Raw genomic sequence first — 18,910 nt, forward strand, 5'->3', positions numbered from 1 at the left:
ATGATTTGCAGATCTGTAGGCTACATTATCATTTGTGACTCAAGTTGTATAGTATTTCCTTTTTTGTTGTTATTGTTTCCTGAGATGATACTCTTTATTTGAACTTAAAGTTTACATTGACAGTTAGTTGGACTCAAATGTTTATAACAGTTTTTTCTATAAAATTAGTGAGGATAATTTGACATATTACAGACACTGGCCACTTTGAGAGTACTATAAATTTTTGTTTGACTAGGACCATAGACTTTTTTTTAATAGCTTCTCCTTTTAGATAATTTAAAATTTTTATTTGTCCTGCCATAAGTGCCATTCTCTACTCTTTTTAAATATGAATCGGATATTAGCTATATCCCAATTGGGACTCTTATTCTAATTAACCAAAGGACTAGGGCAAAATTTTGAGACAACACTCTCCACCCAGCTTGTCTCCCCTCTTTCTCTCCTAATCTAAAAATAGAACCTAAAAAATACAGCACAAACTCTAAATGTCAAATCCTGAGGCTGACTACCATCATAGGCAACACACACTCAGTACCCACCCTCCACATTCTGGGTGCCTTTCTAGTAATATTTTGCAATCTGTTCCTTCTCTACTATCTATTAAACTTCCATGAGCAAAATAATAATAATAATATTAATAACTTAGAAATATAAAATATTAAAAGTGAAATACCCTGCCACTCTTCAGTCCGAGAGAAAACAATTGTTTGGTTTCAAACCTTTTTTCTATGCCTATATTGTGTATGTGTGTTTGTGTGTCTGTGTATGTTTTTATTCCTATACATGCATAATTTTCTGGGTTGATTTCTAGTGGGTGTTTTTCTATAAGAAAACTAAATCATACCATAGATATTACAATTTGCTTTTATAACCTAAAATATATGGAAATTATTTTTCACAGGTAGTAGCTATAGCCTTTACCTTATCTGTTCAAGATAATTTTCCAGGACATAACTATAACACAATGTAGTCAACTATTTTCTGAATGTAGACATCTACAGTGTTTCTAATTTGAGGGCTCATAAGAGTGCTGAAATGAACATTACTATTTTCTGAAATCAATATTTGGTGGAATTAACTCACAGAAATAAGATCACTGACATGTATATGTAGTTTTTATTATATAGTCACATATCAAAATTTATTCTAAAGATAGTATCAATCTTTTTATTTCTTCTGGGTTTTTTTGTTGTTTATTTTTTATGGAGGGCAATGTAAGAAACAATGGTCCATTTTTTACTTACTTTTAAAAAATTATTGGTAAAATTGCACATCTTTTATGTGTTTACTCTCTATTTTTATTTCTTCAATTGTTTTGCCCACTTCCCTTTTCCACTTTTCTGTTAGATTGATTATCTCATTGATTTAGAAGAGTTCTCTATATTACGACTACTATATTTTATTTTAATATAAATATATTCTTCCAGGCTACCTTTTGTCTTTCCCCTTTGTTTATAACATACATTTCTATACAGACATTTTAAGCTTTTTTACAATCAAGTCTGGCCATCTTTTACTTTGTGGTTCCCAGTTTTCATTCCAGATTTAGAAAAGTCTTATTCATCCAGAACTTCATAAGAATTATTAAGAATCAAAAATTTTTTTGCATGTAACATGAAAAAGGGATCTAATTTAATTTTTAATGAAAATCCAATAATATGTAAAAAGTTTATTTGAATCCTTATCCCACTTATTTTTGTTTTTTGTTGCTAAAGTATAATTACTGTGCTTATTTTGAAACGCCATCTTCTTGATATACTGTATCTGGTTTCTTGACTCTATTATCTTTGACAGGTCTATCAAATCTTGCTGTGAACACCCTGTATTAATTGTTGTAGCTTCAATATCATATTTGGAAATCAACCTCAATGTCTGTTTCCAAATTTTATTCTATAAGCATTTATCTCTGCAAATAAATCTTAAGAGAAACTTTTTAAATTCCAAGATAAAATTCCACTGGGCTTTTTATTAAACTTGTATTAAATCAGTGAATTAAAAGAAAATTGCCATATACACAATATAGAGTTTTCCTATGCAGAAACATTATTTCTTTTGTCTACTATTTATTCAGGATTTCTTTTAGTATTGCCATATTTTCCTCATAAAATATCATACATTGTTATCGTTTTGTTACTATTTTGAATGAGACCTTTTTAAGATTATTTTTTGGTTGGCAACAGTTGTTGATTTCTTAAAGTTTTTACCTAGAATTTAGCCACCTTACTAAACTCCCTATTTAGTTATTTTCTAGATTTGCTTTTCCAGAATTTTCTAGGCAGACAATATTTTCATCTATAAATTATGACAATTTTATTTCTTCCTACTTATTATTTATATTTCTCATTATTTTCCTGATTTTTGCCCAGCTAGAACCTCTAAACAATGTTAGACAATAGCATTAATATCACCTGTAAAAACTGAACCCTGAACATTTTTATATTCTATGGGCTCTTAAGCTATGAGAGCCTCTTCATTCCATTGCTACAGACCTACCAGGCAACCTACTCCTTAGTACATAATAGTGGTTCAATTAGTCTGTTCTCCTAGCTTTTAATCTTTCTCTGTTTTAGTCCTCCCTCCGTACTCCTTTAGTTTAAGCTCCCATTTTCTCTTACCCAGAGACATGTTTCTGTAACTTAAATAATATACAAGTCCACTTTAAAGGAAAAAAAAGATCTCTATAAACCTCATTGTCAATCAAATTGTTATGATTTTGCTTAAAGATGTACAAATAAAATTTGGTATAAACTCCTCACACTTATAGTTCTTATGCAAATGTAAGTCAAAACCAAATTCTTACACTAAATACTTTTAAAATCAGCATAATTAAAATTATTAAATTAGCTTAAAGTGACAGTACTGTTTTACTGAAAGTAACTTACCAATTTTGGATTAATAGTATAAAGATGTATGCTCAGATATATTTCTATATGATCTGTCTCTGTGTTGGCTCTCCAATATTTTAATTGTGGTAAAATACACATAAAGTTTGCTGTATTAACTATTTTCAAATGCACAGTTAGTGGTATTAAGTATATTCATGTTGCTGTACCACCCTCACCACTATTTATCTCCAGAATTCTTTTCATCTTACAAAACTGGAACTCTATATCCATTAAACAATAACTCTCCACTCATTCCTCCCCTGAACCCCTGGCAACCACCATTGTACTTTTTTGTCTTTATATTTTGACTCCTCTACGTACCTTATATTATTGGAATCATATAGTATTTGTCTTTTGGTGATTGGTTTATTTCTCTTAGCATAATGTCCTCAAGGTTCCATATTGTAACATATGTGAGGATTTCTTTCCTTTTTAAGGCTGAAATAATATTCCATTGTATACATATACCACATTTTGCTTATCCATTCATCCATCGATGGATGCTTGGGCTGCTCCCACATTTTACATTTTGTGATAATGCTGCTATTAATATGGGTGTACAAATATCTCTTAGGGACACTATTTTCAATTCTTTTTAGTAGATACCCAGAAGTGGAATTGATGGATCATTTGGTAATTCTATTTTTTAATTTTTTTAAGAACTACCATACTGTTTTACATGGTAGCTGTACCATTTCACAATCCCTCCAACAGTGCACACAGATTCCAGTTTCTCTACATCTTCATCAGCTTTTGTTGTTTTTTATTTTACAAGTTTTTTTTCAGCATATTATGGGGGTACAAATGTTAAGGTTACATATATTGCCCATGCCCCCCTCCCCACTCGAGTCAGAGTTTCAAGCGTGACCATTCCCCAAACGTTGCACATCTCACTCATTATGTTTGTATATACCCATCCTCTCCTCTCCGCTCCCACCTACCCGACACCCGATAAATGTTATTCCTATATGTCCACTTAGGTGTTGATTCGTTAATATTGCTGGTGAGTACATGTGGTGCTGGTTTTCCCATTCTTGAGATACTTCACTTAGTAGAATGGGTTCCAGCTCTATCCAGGAAAACACAAGAGGTGCTGTATCACCATTGTTTCTTAAAGCTGAATAGTACTCCATGGTAGACATATACCACATTTTATTAATCCACTCATGTATTGGTGGGCACTTGGGTTGTTTCCACAACTTTGCTATTGTGAATTGTGCTGCTATAAACATTCGAGTGCAGGTATTTTGATAGCAGCCAGACTAATGGGTGTCAGGTAGTATCTTATTATAGTTTTGATTTGCATTTGTCTAATGATTAGTGATGATGAGCATTTTTTCATGTGCTTTTTTCCTGTTTTTATATCTTCTCTAGATAAATGTCTATTCAAGTCCTTTGCCCATTTTTTAATCAAGTTGTTTGGTTTTTGTTGTTGTTGTTGCTATCATCTCTGTGTTTTTACTTTGATAACTCTCAAATGGAGACGTTTGAATAACAATTGTTCTCAAAATGATTTTAATAACTCGAGACTTTGTTTGCTATTTCAGAAAAGTCAGACTTCATACTTAGCCAAATTCTGGCACTATGCAATTCTCAAATGCCAATTTTAATGAGCTGTCATTTGATAACTCAGTAAAGCTTGCTTGTTCATTTGCAAGGAAAGTTAGCATGGGGAAATTATTGAAATCTGTGTTATGTGGATGTATAAAATGAGTTGCAGAAAAATTCCTCATCACATTTACTTTTATATTAACTACTTATCAGTGATGCAAGTTGGTACATACAATGACATAATTATACTGTTGAAGCTCTAGTAAAGGTTCTTTGAAGATAGACATGCCTATACTGCTGGGTATTATCTAATAACTCAGTTTTTTCATCACAGTTTTCTCTTTTATACTAGCACATTCTGTAGCAGTTTGTTTATACAATGCCTCATATTAAAGACAAAACTTAGTCACACTAAGGTAGAATTGTATGTTTTTTTCTTGTAAGAAAGTATAATGTAAGGTAGTTCAGCTTTCAAATTAGCTCTCAGAGTAAAGAAGGCTGTATTTATAATTCATCTTATTAAATGACAGTCAAATTTTCTGATTAAATAATGTTACAGTCAAATTTGATTTTTAAAAGAAACAAAAGTTCCTGTCTTTGAAAACAAAAATATTCTCTCAGGATGGAAACTTTTTAGGATGGCCCTTTAACTCATGATTTATCACTCAGAAAGCAAGGCTTTTCAAAGTGTAAATCTTTCCTTGATTCTTAAGATCAATTTCAAATGCCACCCCTATAAGAAATCTCCCTACCAAAGACAGTCATTCCTTAAACCTTATAGGACTTAGTTCCTATCTCAATTACTACACTGAGAGCTAAAAAAATTTTATTTTGTTTTTTCATATGTCTTTCTTACCCAATCATCTGTGAGCTCTTAGAACGAAGAGATAGTATCTATGTACAACCAGGGCAATCTCAGAATCTTGCACATAATAGATACTTAGCAAATGTTAAATGAATCGATGAATAAAAATAGAAATGAAGGCCCCTTCCCCTTTGCCAAAAGTTGCTGTCACCGAGCAATGGACTCACTGCCTAATGCACATAGAAGCCAAGACTGTGGCACCAGATTTTGAGGGGGAAAAACAGAAAAGCTTTATTGCAAGGTTGACTGGCATGGAGACAGGAAACAACACTCAAATCTGTCTCCTCTAGCTGAAATTTGGAGGCAGGGTTTTTTGTTTGTTTCTTTAATTTTATTTTATTTTTTAGAGAGACAAGTATCACTCTGTCACACAGACTGGTGCACTGGACCAATCATGGCTCACTGCAGCCTGGAGCTCCTGTGCTCAAGCAGTCCTCCCATTTGAGCCTCCCAAGTAGCTATGATTACATGCACATGCCACCACACCTGGCTGGCGGCAGGTTTCATGGGCAGAGAGTAATTATGAGGGAGATAGGAAAATGCAACAAGATGTGATCAGAGTGGGCTATGCAGAGAGGCAGTGCCAGGCTTTTAAGTTTGTGCTGCAACAAAACAGGGCACCCTTTGCTTCTTAATTTGGTCCTCATTCCTCATCCAGGTACTTAGCTTCCTCATGCAGTTGACTTTTTCATTCCAGCCGGCTCCAGGCTCACTAATTTGGCATACTTGGTTCATCTGCACATGCTCAGGATATGTGCCTTGAAACCTGGGCGGTCCATTGATTTTACATTACCACCACCAAAATAGTGCTCTGGTGCAGTAATGAACCTCTGTTTCTCCTCCTTTAGCCAACATTACACATGTGGAATCGATGAAGTTCTTTGCCTTAGCAGAAGGTTAAATTTTATCGTGTAAAATTTTAAAGTTTCCAGCCTTCTGAAAGTACAAGGCCCTAAAGTTAGATTCCTAGGTCCCCTCATGGATAAACAGAATTCAAGACCTCTTCATAGGAATTAACTGGGAAAGACTGGTAACATGTCTCAGACATCCGGGACTGTATTTTTCATAGTCCCTAAATTTAAGGAGTGGGGCATGATGCCACACCCAGCAAAACTCATGGTTCATTCTCTCTTTAAAACTTCTCTAAATAAAAGAGAATCGAAACTGTTCTCTAATAGTGGAAACCTCGGCTTCCTCTACCTGCTATTGGGTCCAGATTGAAAATGTCCATGGCAAATAGGGTAACCCTGCGGTCCCCAACCTCCAGGATGTGGACTGGTACCAGTCTGTGGCCTGTTAGGAACGCGATGCACAGTAGGAGGTGAGCAGCAGGCAAGCGAGTGAAGCTCCATCTGTATTTACAGCTGCTCCCCATTGCTGGCATCACCGCCTGAGCTCCGCCTCCTGTCAGATCAGCAGCGGCATTAGATTTTCACAGGAGCCTGAACCCTAGTGTAAACTGTGCAGGCAAGGGATGTAGGCTGCACACTCCTTATGAGAATTTAATGCCTGATGATCTGAGGTGGAGCTGAGGCAGTGATGCTAGCACTGGGGAGTGGCTGCAAATACAGATTATCATTAACAGATGACTGCACAGTAAATGTAATGTGTTTGAATCATCCCCAAACCATCCCCCACCTCCATCCGTGGAAAAATTCTCTTCCATAAAACCAGTCCCTGGTGCCAAAAAGGTTGGGGACTATTGAAGTAACCAAACTCCTTCTACTGGTTTGCCTGGGACTGAGGGGTTTCCTGGAATGAAGGACTTTCAGTTCCACTACATTGGCAAAAAACCATTATCCCCCATGCCAATCCCCCAGGTGGACAGACACATTCATACCAATCCAATTAGTAACTCCAGGCTTTACAGGTGGTAGGCCCGTATATAAAAAGTGTCTGTTAACCTCCACCCCATTATTTTCTGGATGACAACATTAGTTAGAGCAATGGGTCTCAAACTTCACTATGCAACAGAATCAACTAAGGGTTTGTTAAAATACAGATTGCTGGACTCTATACCCACAGTTGCTAATTCAGCAGGTCTGGAGTAGGGTTCAAAAACCTGACTTTCTGAAAAGTTACCAGGTGATGCTGATGATGCTGGCTTAGAGACTCAGTTTGGAAAATCACTGCTCTAGAAGTTTGGCATATAACCATCTTCTGAGACTAACATGTAATCAGAAAAAGGAGCAGTTGAAAGTATGAAGGCATGAATCAGCAATAAGAAGTATAAATTTTTTATAAGAATCAATCTTATTTTCTCCATATATATACACGCATACATATACATATATATAAAGTACAATATAAAAGGTTTAAACTTTTCAGGCAAATTTTTGCAGAGAGGTGGAGGAGTTCTCTATTATTGGGTTTACTGTAATGACTGATTTCTCTGTGGAAAAGCACACTGTAGCATAGCACAGTTCTGATGACATTTCATTTATCTTGTGTTTTTCACACCTAAGATTTGAAATATTCTTTGAACTTAATTTTCTTTTTGAGACAGAGTCTCACTCTGTTGCCAGGGCTAGAGTGCTGTGGCATCAACCTAGCTCACAGCAACCTCAAACTTCTGGGCTCAAGCAATCCTTCTGCCTCAAGCCTCCCAAGTAGCTGGGACTACAGGCATATGCCACCATGCCTGGCTAATTTATTTTTTTTCTATATATCTTAGTTGGCCAATTAATTTATTTCTACTTTTGGTAGAAATGGGGGTCTCCCTCTTGCTCAGGCTGGTTCTGAACTCCTGACCTTGAGTGATCCTCCTGCCTGGGCCTCCCAGAGTGCTAGGATTACAGGCATGAGCCACTGCACCCAGCCCTTTGAACTTACCATAATTTGAGGCAGTTTCAAAATTATCATTCCCTCTGGCATACTAGACAGAAAAAAAAGGTATATATTGAAAACACCAGTCTGCATTTCTTTCAAACCACACAAACTTTTTAATGTAACTGAATATATAACAAAAATATAAAAGCAATATCAAATTGTAAGTATGCATTCAACTTTATGTCCAAATTCTGCCCATGGAAATACCTATTGCTTCCCATCAGTACAAAAATTTTCCCTTCAACTGTGGAAATACACCCGTCATCTTTAAAGAAAAGTTTCTGACTGCCCTCATTTAGATGTCTGGTTTGACCTACGAGAAACTGAGCTCTGGCACTTTGGTGGCAGAATTTAAATCCCAAATCTGTAAAAGGTTTCTAGGGAAATGGATCTGAAATAGAAAAACTTTACCTTTCTGATGAATAACATCAATTTCTAAATGTCTCAGTCTGAGAAATTGGCTTTCAATAATAACAATTTTGTTTCTGTCCCCAGCGTTCCGGCGGTGCCCTTGCCATTCCCTTGTGTGCATTCCAGGGGACTGTGTCTCTCCACGCACCTACAGGAAAAACTCTATCTCTTTCTACCTACGAGGTAAGCGCAGAAGGGCAAAAAATAACCCCAGCCTCTAAGAAAATAGAAGTCTATCGATCCAAAAGTGTTGGCCATGAACCAAACTCAGAGGATTCTCCCTCCACGTTTGCGGATACCAGTGTGAAAATACACTTGGAGGTTCTTGAAATTTGTGATAACGAAGAGGCCTTGGACACTGTGTCAATCATTAGTAACATCAGCCAATCCTCCACACAAGTCAGATCTCCATCCCTACGCTACTCACGGAAAGAAAACAGATTTGTTTCATGTGATCTAGGAGAAACAGCCTCATACTCCCTCTTTTTACCCACAAGTAATCCTGACGGTGATATCAACATCTCCATTCCAGACACCGTTGAAGCTCACAGGCAGAACAGTAAAAGGCAGCATCAAGAGAGGGAAGGCTACCAGGAAGAAATCCAGTTGTTAAATAAAGCTTACAGGAAAAGAGAGGAAGAAAACAAGGGTAGTTAGTGATCATTTGGTCTAAAGAAAGAATGGCTCCACAGCAACTTCAAACGGGGAAACTAACACCTTTGTTGTGAGACTGATTTCCTTTCATTGTTTAAGCTTTACTGATTTAGTTGTTAATTATTTTTCCTGTGAACAGCTAGAACTAGTGCAAACACTTAAGTGCATTTGATGTGTTACCTAAAGATCACACACTGTGGTAATTAAAAGATTTTGTTTCTTATCTGATTTCTGAAAAAAAAATCTTTTCTAAATCAAATCTTGGCCTAGTTTACTAATGTTTGTCAACCTCTGAGTATAAACTTAGTGAATATACTGTTCCCATGCACATGTTTCTATACATATTGCTGGCCTTTATTGCAAGGGGAAAAAGACATTTTGGGAATGGAAGAAATGTAGCAAAACTCCAAGTTGCACATGAAGAGGCTTGTGTAAACGTGGCTGGCAAAGCAAGCTTATTACATTTACTGCATTAGCTTTATACTGATGTCTAGGGAATACATTCTTCTGTAAAATGGCAAAATAGCTTCTAACTTGGAAATATGAATATCCCTAGTCCATATATAGCTGTTTCCTTCATTTCTATCAAATACAAATTGCTTACTGAGTGTTTTTTTGTTTGTTTGTTTCTCTCTTAACTATAATAGTGTTTTCCTTTCATCTTTCAATATGTTAAGGCTGGCCCATAAAACAACTATGTTATGTGTTATAGGTAAAAGTAGTCTTTAACTCAAACATTATTAGAAAAAGTTGTAATTGTATACTTCATTGTAGAATTGTTTTATTTATTTGAGTGGAAATTGAGGGAAAGTACTGGCAGATTCCGTTCTGAGAAGCATACCCAACTAGGATATTAAGCTTCTGGATAAAGCAAAGGAAACTCCTCTAAGTCTAAAACAAAAGTATCTGTTTCTAAAGCTGTGTATTGCAAAAACTTTCTTAGCCATTCTTGAAACAGAAAAATTTACTTCAAATATTATATCAAACACAGTTTTTGTTTCTTCTCTAAAGACATGTGTTGTCTCAAAGAAACAACTCAACCTATTTTATTAAATGATTGTAAAGTATACATTTCAAGATTAATTTTAAAATGCATTGCAAAAATGCAGAAATCACCTTGTCAGAATACTAGTAATGTATATTTCAAAACTTATAGTGATTTTTCTTCAAATTGTTTTATTCTAATCTTTCTGTAAACATATATTAAAGTATTATTTAAATGTTTATTTTCCAAAGTTATTGAATTGACTTTTACATGGTCTTAGACTTTGTACACCACTACCTTACTCACATATCTTATGTATTTATTTACAGATTGAATTATTTTTTAGAATGACTTATTTTGGCTTCTATTTAATTACATTAGATCAGAGTTCTAAATTACTTGACATGGACCTTCAGATTGTTTTATCTTCAGATTTTTTTTTTTTGCCACAAAAACAAGTCAATGTCAAAATAATTATCTCAGTGGACTTTCTCCATCTCTCATTTAACTTTTCAATATTTTGTTATCTAAATTTAGAAAGCAAGTGTAATGCCATCAGCAATGTCTGTAAAACAAGTCTTAAATAATGCATAACATATAGATTCAAATTCAAGTGTATTCTCATTATAATATATTTTATTTTAAAAGACTTTGTGGCTGGGCTCAGTGGCTCACACCTGTAATTCTAGCACTTTGGGAGGCTGAGGTGGGAGGATCACTTGAGACCAGGACTTCAAGACCAGCCTGGGCAACACAGCAAGACCTCATCTCTAAAAAAGATAAATAAATAATAAAAGACTGTATCACCAAAATTGATGGCTATTTTAACACAATGACAAATGGGCATATCAATCTAATGTTGTAAATCAATAGCATTAAATGTCTTAATATCTTTAGATTTATAAAATGTTTTTATAAATCTAATGTTATAATCAATAGCATTAAATGTCTTTATAAAAATTGAACTGAATATTCTAATAATGCTTTGTAAAAGATAGGCTTTAATATTTTAAATTTAAATATATAATTTTGTGGAAGAGAAAGGTGATATTGCAACTCTAATATGCAATTTCCAATAACAAAGAAATTAGAAACAGGATCATAATAAAACTGAAGAAAATAAAGATTTGAAAGTAAACAAATTCTTTATAAATACATGACACTTTAAATGGGAAGGAGAAGATAATGGAAAGCAAAAGTTTAAAGAGCATAAGAATTGGATTGGAAGATAGTAATACCCATTTTCCCTCGTCTTTCATTTTATTTTCAATGGACATGAGACTAGGCTGAGGATCTGAAAAAAAATTAGGATATTTCCATTTAGTTGCCCTTGGGTGTTCAATTAACTATACAATGGATGCACTTAAAAATTCTGCAGCATTAAAACAATATCAGGATTATCTAGCCCAAAGACATAGTTTGAGCGGCTCATCAGCAACATATTACTAACCTGTAACGCTTCAAACTCCAAACCAACAGTATCCTAATCTACAAGAAAAATCTACTAGGGCTGTACCCTAGTACATGAACATGAATGGCTCCTCTAAATTCTTGGTTAAGAGAGGAGAAGGTTAAACTTAAGTAAACTGAAGTTTACTTCAGTCTACTTATCCTTTAGAGTGATTCTGATTGTGAAAGTATGTTTCTGGTAACAGAAGTACCTTTATAGATATCTTGTGCTATATCAAAATATCTTAGCCTTGTATAGTTATATTGTTCTTGTTATTAATAAATACTATATTTTGTATCACTTATCACTTTTTTCCTATAGATTGATTTAACTGAAGACAGAAGCTACTTGTTACCTGATAAAAATATCACCATCTGGTGGTGACTACTACAAACTGCAAACACATAATCCTTAAAACTCTTAATAATTAATTTAAACACATAAGATAAAATCCCTAAGACTTCTGAGAGTTGTGACTGACAGAGGCAACTTATTTTGAAGACAACAAACATCACAGTGTTACTTAGAATATAATGAAAATAGACTTTGATATGCATTTCTTGGAAGCTTTTCTACATATGGTTCTATAGTACTGGATTTCAGAAATAGATTTTCTCTTAATTTCTTTTTAGCTACTTTCATTTATATCTTCATTCTAATATTTAATAAATGACTGCTGAAAAATTTGTTCTAGGCACTTGGGATTATAACTGTGAACAACAAAAAAAAAACCAAGTATATAAATACATATTATGAGTTTGAGAGAGCTGTAAAGTTAAAGAACACAGTCTACACAAGACTGCCCTCACTCCTGACACCAACTGCAAGTTCAGGGGGTTACCTGTTAGTAACAGATAACAAGGGGTTATGTGTTACATGGTTAGTTTCAGTAATTCATTAGAAGGACTCACAGAACTCATGAAAAGCTGTATTGTCATAGTTATGGGAAAGGACACAGATTAAAATCAGCCCAGGAAAGAGTTCAGAAAATGAAGTGCAGGAGAAGTTCTAAATGTGGAATTTCTATTGTACTCTCCCATGGAGTCATGAACAGCATGACTCTCCTGGAATTACTGTATGACAACATACACAGAGTACTGCCAACCAAGAAAGCTTATCTGAACCTTGGGGTCTAGAGGCTTTACTGGGGGGCTCCATCATTGCAGGAACAGGAGTAAGCATGGTTGACTGCTCATATGACTGATCTGTTTCTACCTCCACAGGAGGTTAACTTGATATGACCCAAAGCCCCCACCCAAAATCACATTGTTACATCTGGCTGGTCCAAAGCCCCCAAACAAAGATACTCTTATCAGGAATGAGATTCCAAGGGTTTAGAGATTATCTCCCCAGAAGCTGAAAACAAAGGCCAAACTTCTCTTTGGATAGGTTAAATTCTTTACTACATGTTTACATATATGTGGTAGTACTAAGTGTGTGTGTGTGTGTGTACACACCACAAACATTAATATATATTGTGGTACTAAGTGTATTGACAGAAAATAAGGAGCAGAGGTAATAAGTTTTAAGGAGTAAAATCAGAAGAAAAGAACAAAGGGTGGAAAGAGTGCTTTTTCCTATAATTTGGTCAGGACAGACTCGCTGATAAGGTAACATTTCATCAGAGACTCACAAGTGAGGAAACATGCTATGTGATTAGGGATATCACAGTCCCAGCAAAGAGAATGGAAGAATCCAAAAGTAGGAATTTGCCTTTTGTATTTTGTGAAACCATCAAGGTCAGTGTGAATGCAGAGGAGTGAGAGAGAGAGAAAATGTGGTTGGAGATAAAGAAAAATAGATAAGGGAAAGGAAAGAAAGGTCATTATTGCTTTATATACCAAGTATGGACTGTATGTCCTATTTTAAATGAAGTGAAAAGCCATTGGTGGATTCTGACCAAAGGAGTGACATGATCTGATTTCAAAAATCACTGTCTGTTGTGAGGGGGCAGACTATACAAAGATGATTGGAGAAATACCAGTTAGAAATACCAGTTACTAAATAGTCTGGGTTAGAGATGATGTTGATTAGGATTAGGGTGATAGTGGTACAGATGGTGACGGAATTGTATTCTGATTCAATAAATAAAGAGGATTTCCTTGGTAATATTAAATAAATTACACATTTCTTAAATGTTTATCTATGAAGTCTGTAGCTTGAGGGATAAAAATATCACCTCTGACATCTATTTTATGTCAATACAAAAAATTACCTCTGACATCTATTTTATGTACTGTACTATTTTATGTACTGTACTAATACTGTACTATCTGAATGTCTCTTAACTCCTCCATGTATCACAGGGCTAGAAGCCTGAAAATTATATTTCCTAGTCTTTCTTGTCAGCAAGGTTCAGGTTTGGCATCTAACAATGAGAGGAATTTGCACAAAATTTGGAAGGCAGCATTGAAGGGAAGCAGCAGCAGATAAATGAATATTCCCTGTTAGCGGAGCCTTTCTTCTCTAAGACATGGTTCAGAGCCCTAGGTTCCTTCTATCTTATAGTTCCACATTTTTAATGTATGGTGCTTATAATCATTATGCTCATCTGCATCAGCTGGCAGATGGAAAAAGGATGTGAGGGATTTTGCACTGGAGTTTCTAGTGAGCCTGGCCTAGAAGAACTGCACCTCAGTCACTGTAGCTTCTTCTACATTAGATAGAACTCAGCAACACCAATTCCAAAGGAGGCTGGGAAATATATCTAGCTGTGTGTATAGAAAGAAAAACTCATAATATGGTGACTAGCTGTGTTTCAGGAAAATCCTGGGACAGTTTGGAAAAACTACCCTCCAAAGTGAGAGGGAGCTGAGAGAATAAAGAATGACTCAGAGAAGTGCAGCTTGGCAAGTTAGATGAGTTTATTAGAGGTTACTTACAAGGGCTCTTGCTCCTGGGTGACACAAGAATTTCTTCCATAGGAACTTTCTTGTATGCACCTGACCATCCTATGGTCTTACCTGAAATCCCTTCCCAATGAGTGATACACAGCTTTTATATTGTATCATTGCTTGTTCACAGTGAAACAAATTAAACATACCATCATCATGCACCATCACACAAACCACGTTATATTAATGACATTATAATTTTTCACCAGGCAGGGATTTGGGTATTACAATTAGCTAAATAGCACTAGGACAACCAAAGCAGTTTTAAAGCCATCTGGGTTGGGTCAGGTGCCATGGCTCATGCCTATAATTCTAGCACTCTGGGAGGCTGGGCAGGAGTATCACTTGAAGTTAGGAGTTCAAGACCAGAATGAGCAAGAGTGAGACCCCATCAAAAATATGCCGGGTGAGGTGGTGTGCACCTCACCAGATACTATCTAAGTCCCAGATACTTGGGAGGCTGAGGCAGGAGGATCTCTTGAGTCCAGGAGTTCAAGGTTGTAGTGAGCTAGGATGACATCAATGCACTCTAGTGAGGTGACAGAGCAAGACTTCGTCTCAAAAGAAAAGCAGTCAGGGTTGGTTTTAGCTGATTCTTTCAGGGCAAGAAAGTGCTGGGCACTTTCCCCCAACCCCAGTGTTATCTTGGTACCTGCATAGTCTACTCTGTAACAATTTTGCTGAACACTCTGGCTAGCACCATATTTCTGTTGTATGGTGGGGAACCTGCATTTTTCCCTCAAGATAGCTAGCTAGTCTCTGTCTCATGCCGTATAATCCCAACTGGATAATCACATACCATACCAGAGTAGAATGTAAATGGTGGTCACTGCCCAGTCTTACAAAATGTAGAGGCAGCAGTACTGCACACAATAATGCAACAATGATACATTTTCCTAACTTTGAGTGTTTTGGTCTTAACTATGAATTTGTGACCTCAAGACTTTAGTCCAGATTATGATGCTCCAAGCATAGATCAGCTTGTTTATACAATCTCTTTTATAGCTCAAGATACAAGGAAGATCATATCTACATATCTTTCCTACAGTCATGGGTCCTAATTGCAAATACATAAAGAATACACACACACAAACATTCACATAAACATAGAAAAACATATTCCTCCCAAGGATAAGCAATAATTTTCTGGAACTGAGCATTCAAAAATACAAATATAAAATGACTTTGAAGACAATCTTTTGCATACTATGTAGGGCAATTTAGATTCTTGGAGGCACATTGTCTTGAAATACTTTGTTACGGGGTGGATCTTTACTTTACCTTTACATATCAGAGTCCTACTGGGTCATTTTTCCAGAAAAAAAGGAAAAGAAATAAGTCTCAGAAAGTAAATTTTACTCTCTACCACTTAGTAGAAATACAACTCCCCAAAACTTTGAAATGTCAAGGTAAAAAAACATCAGGATATAGATAAAATCACAATTACTCAGAGTAGTAAAGCTGCGTATTTATGGGCCAATTGAAACCTTGAGACATGTTTTCATGATTCTTTTTAAATTTAGAAAAAATTTATGAATTCAAAAATTTTTTCCTAGCACTTTTCATGATATTTTCTCCTAGTATCTAAGAATACATGCTGAAAGTAGGTAAGGAAAATCCACCAATTTAATGAGATTACGTAGTTTTCAAAGGAAAATGCATTATGGAAAATATGGAAGACTCTCGAAAAGGTCTTTATATGGATCCTGAAACCCTATGATCTTACCAAATGACACTTTTGTTTTTCCTTATCACAGTAAACAGATGGAATCAGCAGACATGGCAATTGTTCATACGAATGTCTGGTTCACCTAGGACGGTCCCGTTTTACAATTGTTTTCCCAGCATAATAATTAATGGTGTCATCTTTCACACTTAAAACACTTAGAAGTATCCCAGTTTAGACAACAAATTATATTGTCACCCAATCTATAGTTCTTAAGCAAGTTATACCAAATCTACATGCTCTTTCCACCAAAATATACTGGGACACCTAGTATAACTAAAAAGGAGACTATGTAATGTCTGCAAATTTCCTGCTAAAAGTCACTCTTGTTTGCTTTTTATGATTAGAGAATAAACAGAAAATTCCTTTTCAGTATTTTGGGTGAAATAAGAAAAATTATGATTGGGTATTATCAAGGATCCACACTACAAGAAGGTAATAAGAGGAGGGCAGGCCTGTCATCCTTCAGAAACTTGACCTTAAGGTGAGGACACCCCTACTCCCACCCTTTACCTGCAAAAGGCCCTGAGTCACAAAGTAAGCAATGCCATCCAGAACCACTGAATGGTTGGTCAATTAGATTCAAACAGGAGGCTAGAAGAAGATAATATCTAGTTTAATACAGAATAAAGGGACAGGGAAATCCTCTGACTGATCTCTGCCTCTTAGGGGCATAATATTTGCAACTCATGCCAACCAAGAGCATCAAAATATGTTGGATATGTTAACTTTTCTCCTGCAGATCCATCTACTCTTCTCCACCTTACTTTCTGATTCAAGAGACTGATTTGCACCAACTGTATCAATACACTTCACATGCCCTCTGCTTCCCTTTGGGTTTGGCCAACAGGGACTTCTAGTAAGAGATGACAGAGGAGAGTGAGGTTAGGGTACTTATTCCTCTAACTCTTTCCCTGCAAAGTCACCTTGAATTAGATCTGCCCTTTTGCCAAAGGTCACTGTCCCTTTAGGCAGCTGACAGTATTAAGCTCTCTTTCAGGATGCCAGTATCTGCGTCCTCTCTTCATACAATTGTGCCTAGGGATGGTAACAGCTCTGTTGGTACTACCTCCAGTTTATAGAAATGTCTTATGGTCTCTTTACACTTGCAGCCGAGTACACAGTTTTTATATGCATATATATAAACCCTCCTTGAATTATCCTCATGTGAGTTTGCCACTATTTTCTACAAGAACTCAAACTGAATGAAATAAACACAAACTATAACCTTTCCTGGTGTGTAACTGTCTTGGGTGTCAGTGAAAAGAGCACAGGATGTCAGAAAGGTTTGGGATGAGGTGAGCCCAGTTGCATTATTATTTAGATTATCTCTAAAACCCTTTTAGCCATAGCATTACATATATAACTCTAAGATACAAAATGAAATTTATAGATCTTCAGCTCCTCCTGTGTTATACGGAAACCATACTATGATAATGATATGATGCTCTTCTTTATTCAAGTAAAATACACTTAATGGATTTAGGTGGAACAAAGGTTTGGTATTCTTGGATCAAGAGACATTGACAATTTTAGGATGAAGACCAGGAGAAAATCCTTATTTATCTAAGAGATTCTCCAAAGATCAGTGAAGCAAAAGAAGCTGGTGGCAGTAACAGATAAAATTGGCAAAAAGGAGTACAGACTAATTTGAGATAATAAAAAAGTAAAATCTCCTAGAATTCTAGGGGAATACAAGGCTTCAGTCAGTAATTTTTCTCTTTAGCACAAACACTGGATATACTAAAATCTACAACCAGAGATTTTTAAAAATATATTTCAAAACATGATCTGCTTTCAGAGCTATACGGTGGAGATGTGGAAAAAGCTGAAGTGGAGGAAGGAGGTCGTGATCCAACAACATCTTCTCCTCTGCCCCATCCTCACTACCTTCATGTGATCTCCTATAACAATGAGGCTTTTTTGTTCTACTTCTTATGTGCCAGTGATTTCCATTTCCTCATATCATCCTTCCAGGGCAGATTCATTATCTTCCCTCTTTGTAGTTATAACTATGAAATGTCCACTGAGGAATATGACTTATAAGGAAGAGGATTGAATATATGTCCATTCAAGATTTTTAAAATATCTCTGATAAATAGATAAAATGAGGTTTCAATAATTGAAAATGGAAGCTTTATAAAGCAAGGACAGATGAATGTTTATAGATGCCTAGGGGTTTTTTTTTTTTTTGCCTAATTTTCTTAAGATTGTAGTATTTTTCATGAACTAAGAGAAGGTTCATTCTTTTTAGGCCTTCCATGTCTTGAGATTTTGGCCTAAGTCCAGTAAAACACAGATAAAATTGTGCCCACTCACAGGGCCTAGCACATAATAAGCACTCAATAAATGCTACTTACAGTATTACTATCCCTTGTCCTACTTCTAGTTGTAACATGGACAACAGTGGGAGTATCTATGATAAGAAAGTTGTAAAATAGTCAAAATGATGGCCACAACATGGTTTTGGAAAGGGCCTGAGTTAGCAGTAATGCAGATAGTATCTTCAAAGAGGAGCACAATACCTCCCATCCCACATGCTCTTCTTCTAATGTGACCTTGGCTCCATCCCCATAACTTGGTGAGGCTCTAACTGCCCTTAAACCTGGGTGGGCATTTATAACTATCTCTCCTAGTAAAATATAGTGAAAGCAATGCTA

The 18,910-nt window shown here is 35.8% G+C and overlaps 1 protein-coding gene across 1 annotated transcript in view; it reads left to right on the forward strand.

Moving 5' to 3' along the window:
- GPR149 (G protein-coupled receptor 149) overlaps positions 1–10,325 on the forward strand; it is a 56,316-nt gene extending 45,991 nt beyond the window's left edge. Inside the window, exon 4 of the mRNA XM_012774380.3 lies at positions 8,626–10,325. Coding sequence (XP_012629834.1) covers positions 8,626–9,198 — 573 coding nt within the window. The 3' untranslated portion in view covers positions 9,199–10,325. The remainder of the gene's footprint in view (positions 1–8,625) is intronic.
- The last annotated feature ends 8,585 nt before the right edge of the window (positions 10,326–18,910 follow it).

Source organism: Microcebus murinus, chromosome 1, assembly GCF_040939455.1.
Source record: "Microcebus murinus isolate Inina chromosome 1, M.murinus_Inina_mat1.0, whole genome shotgun sequence".
Taxonomy (NCBI): domain Eukaryota; kingdom Metazoa; phylum Chordata; class Mammalia; order Primates; family Cheirogaleidae; genus Microcebus; species Microcebus murinus.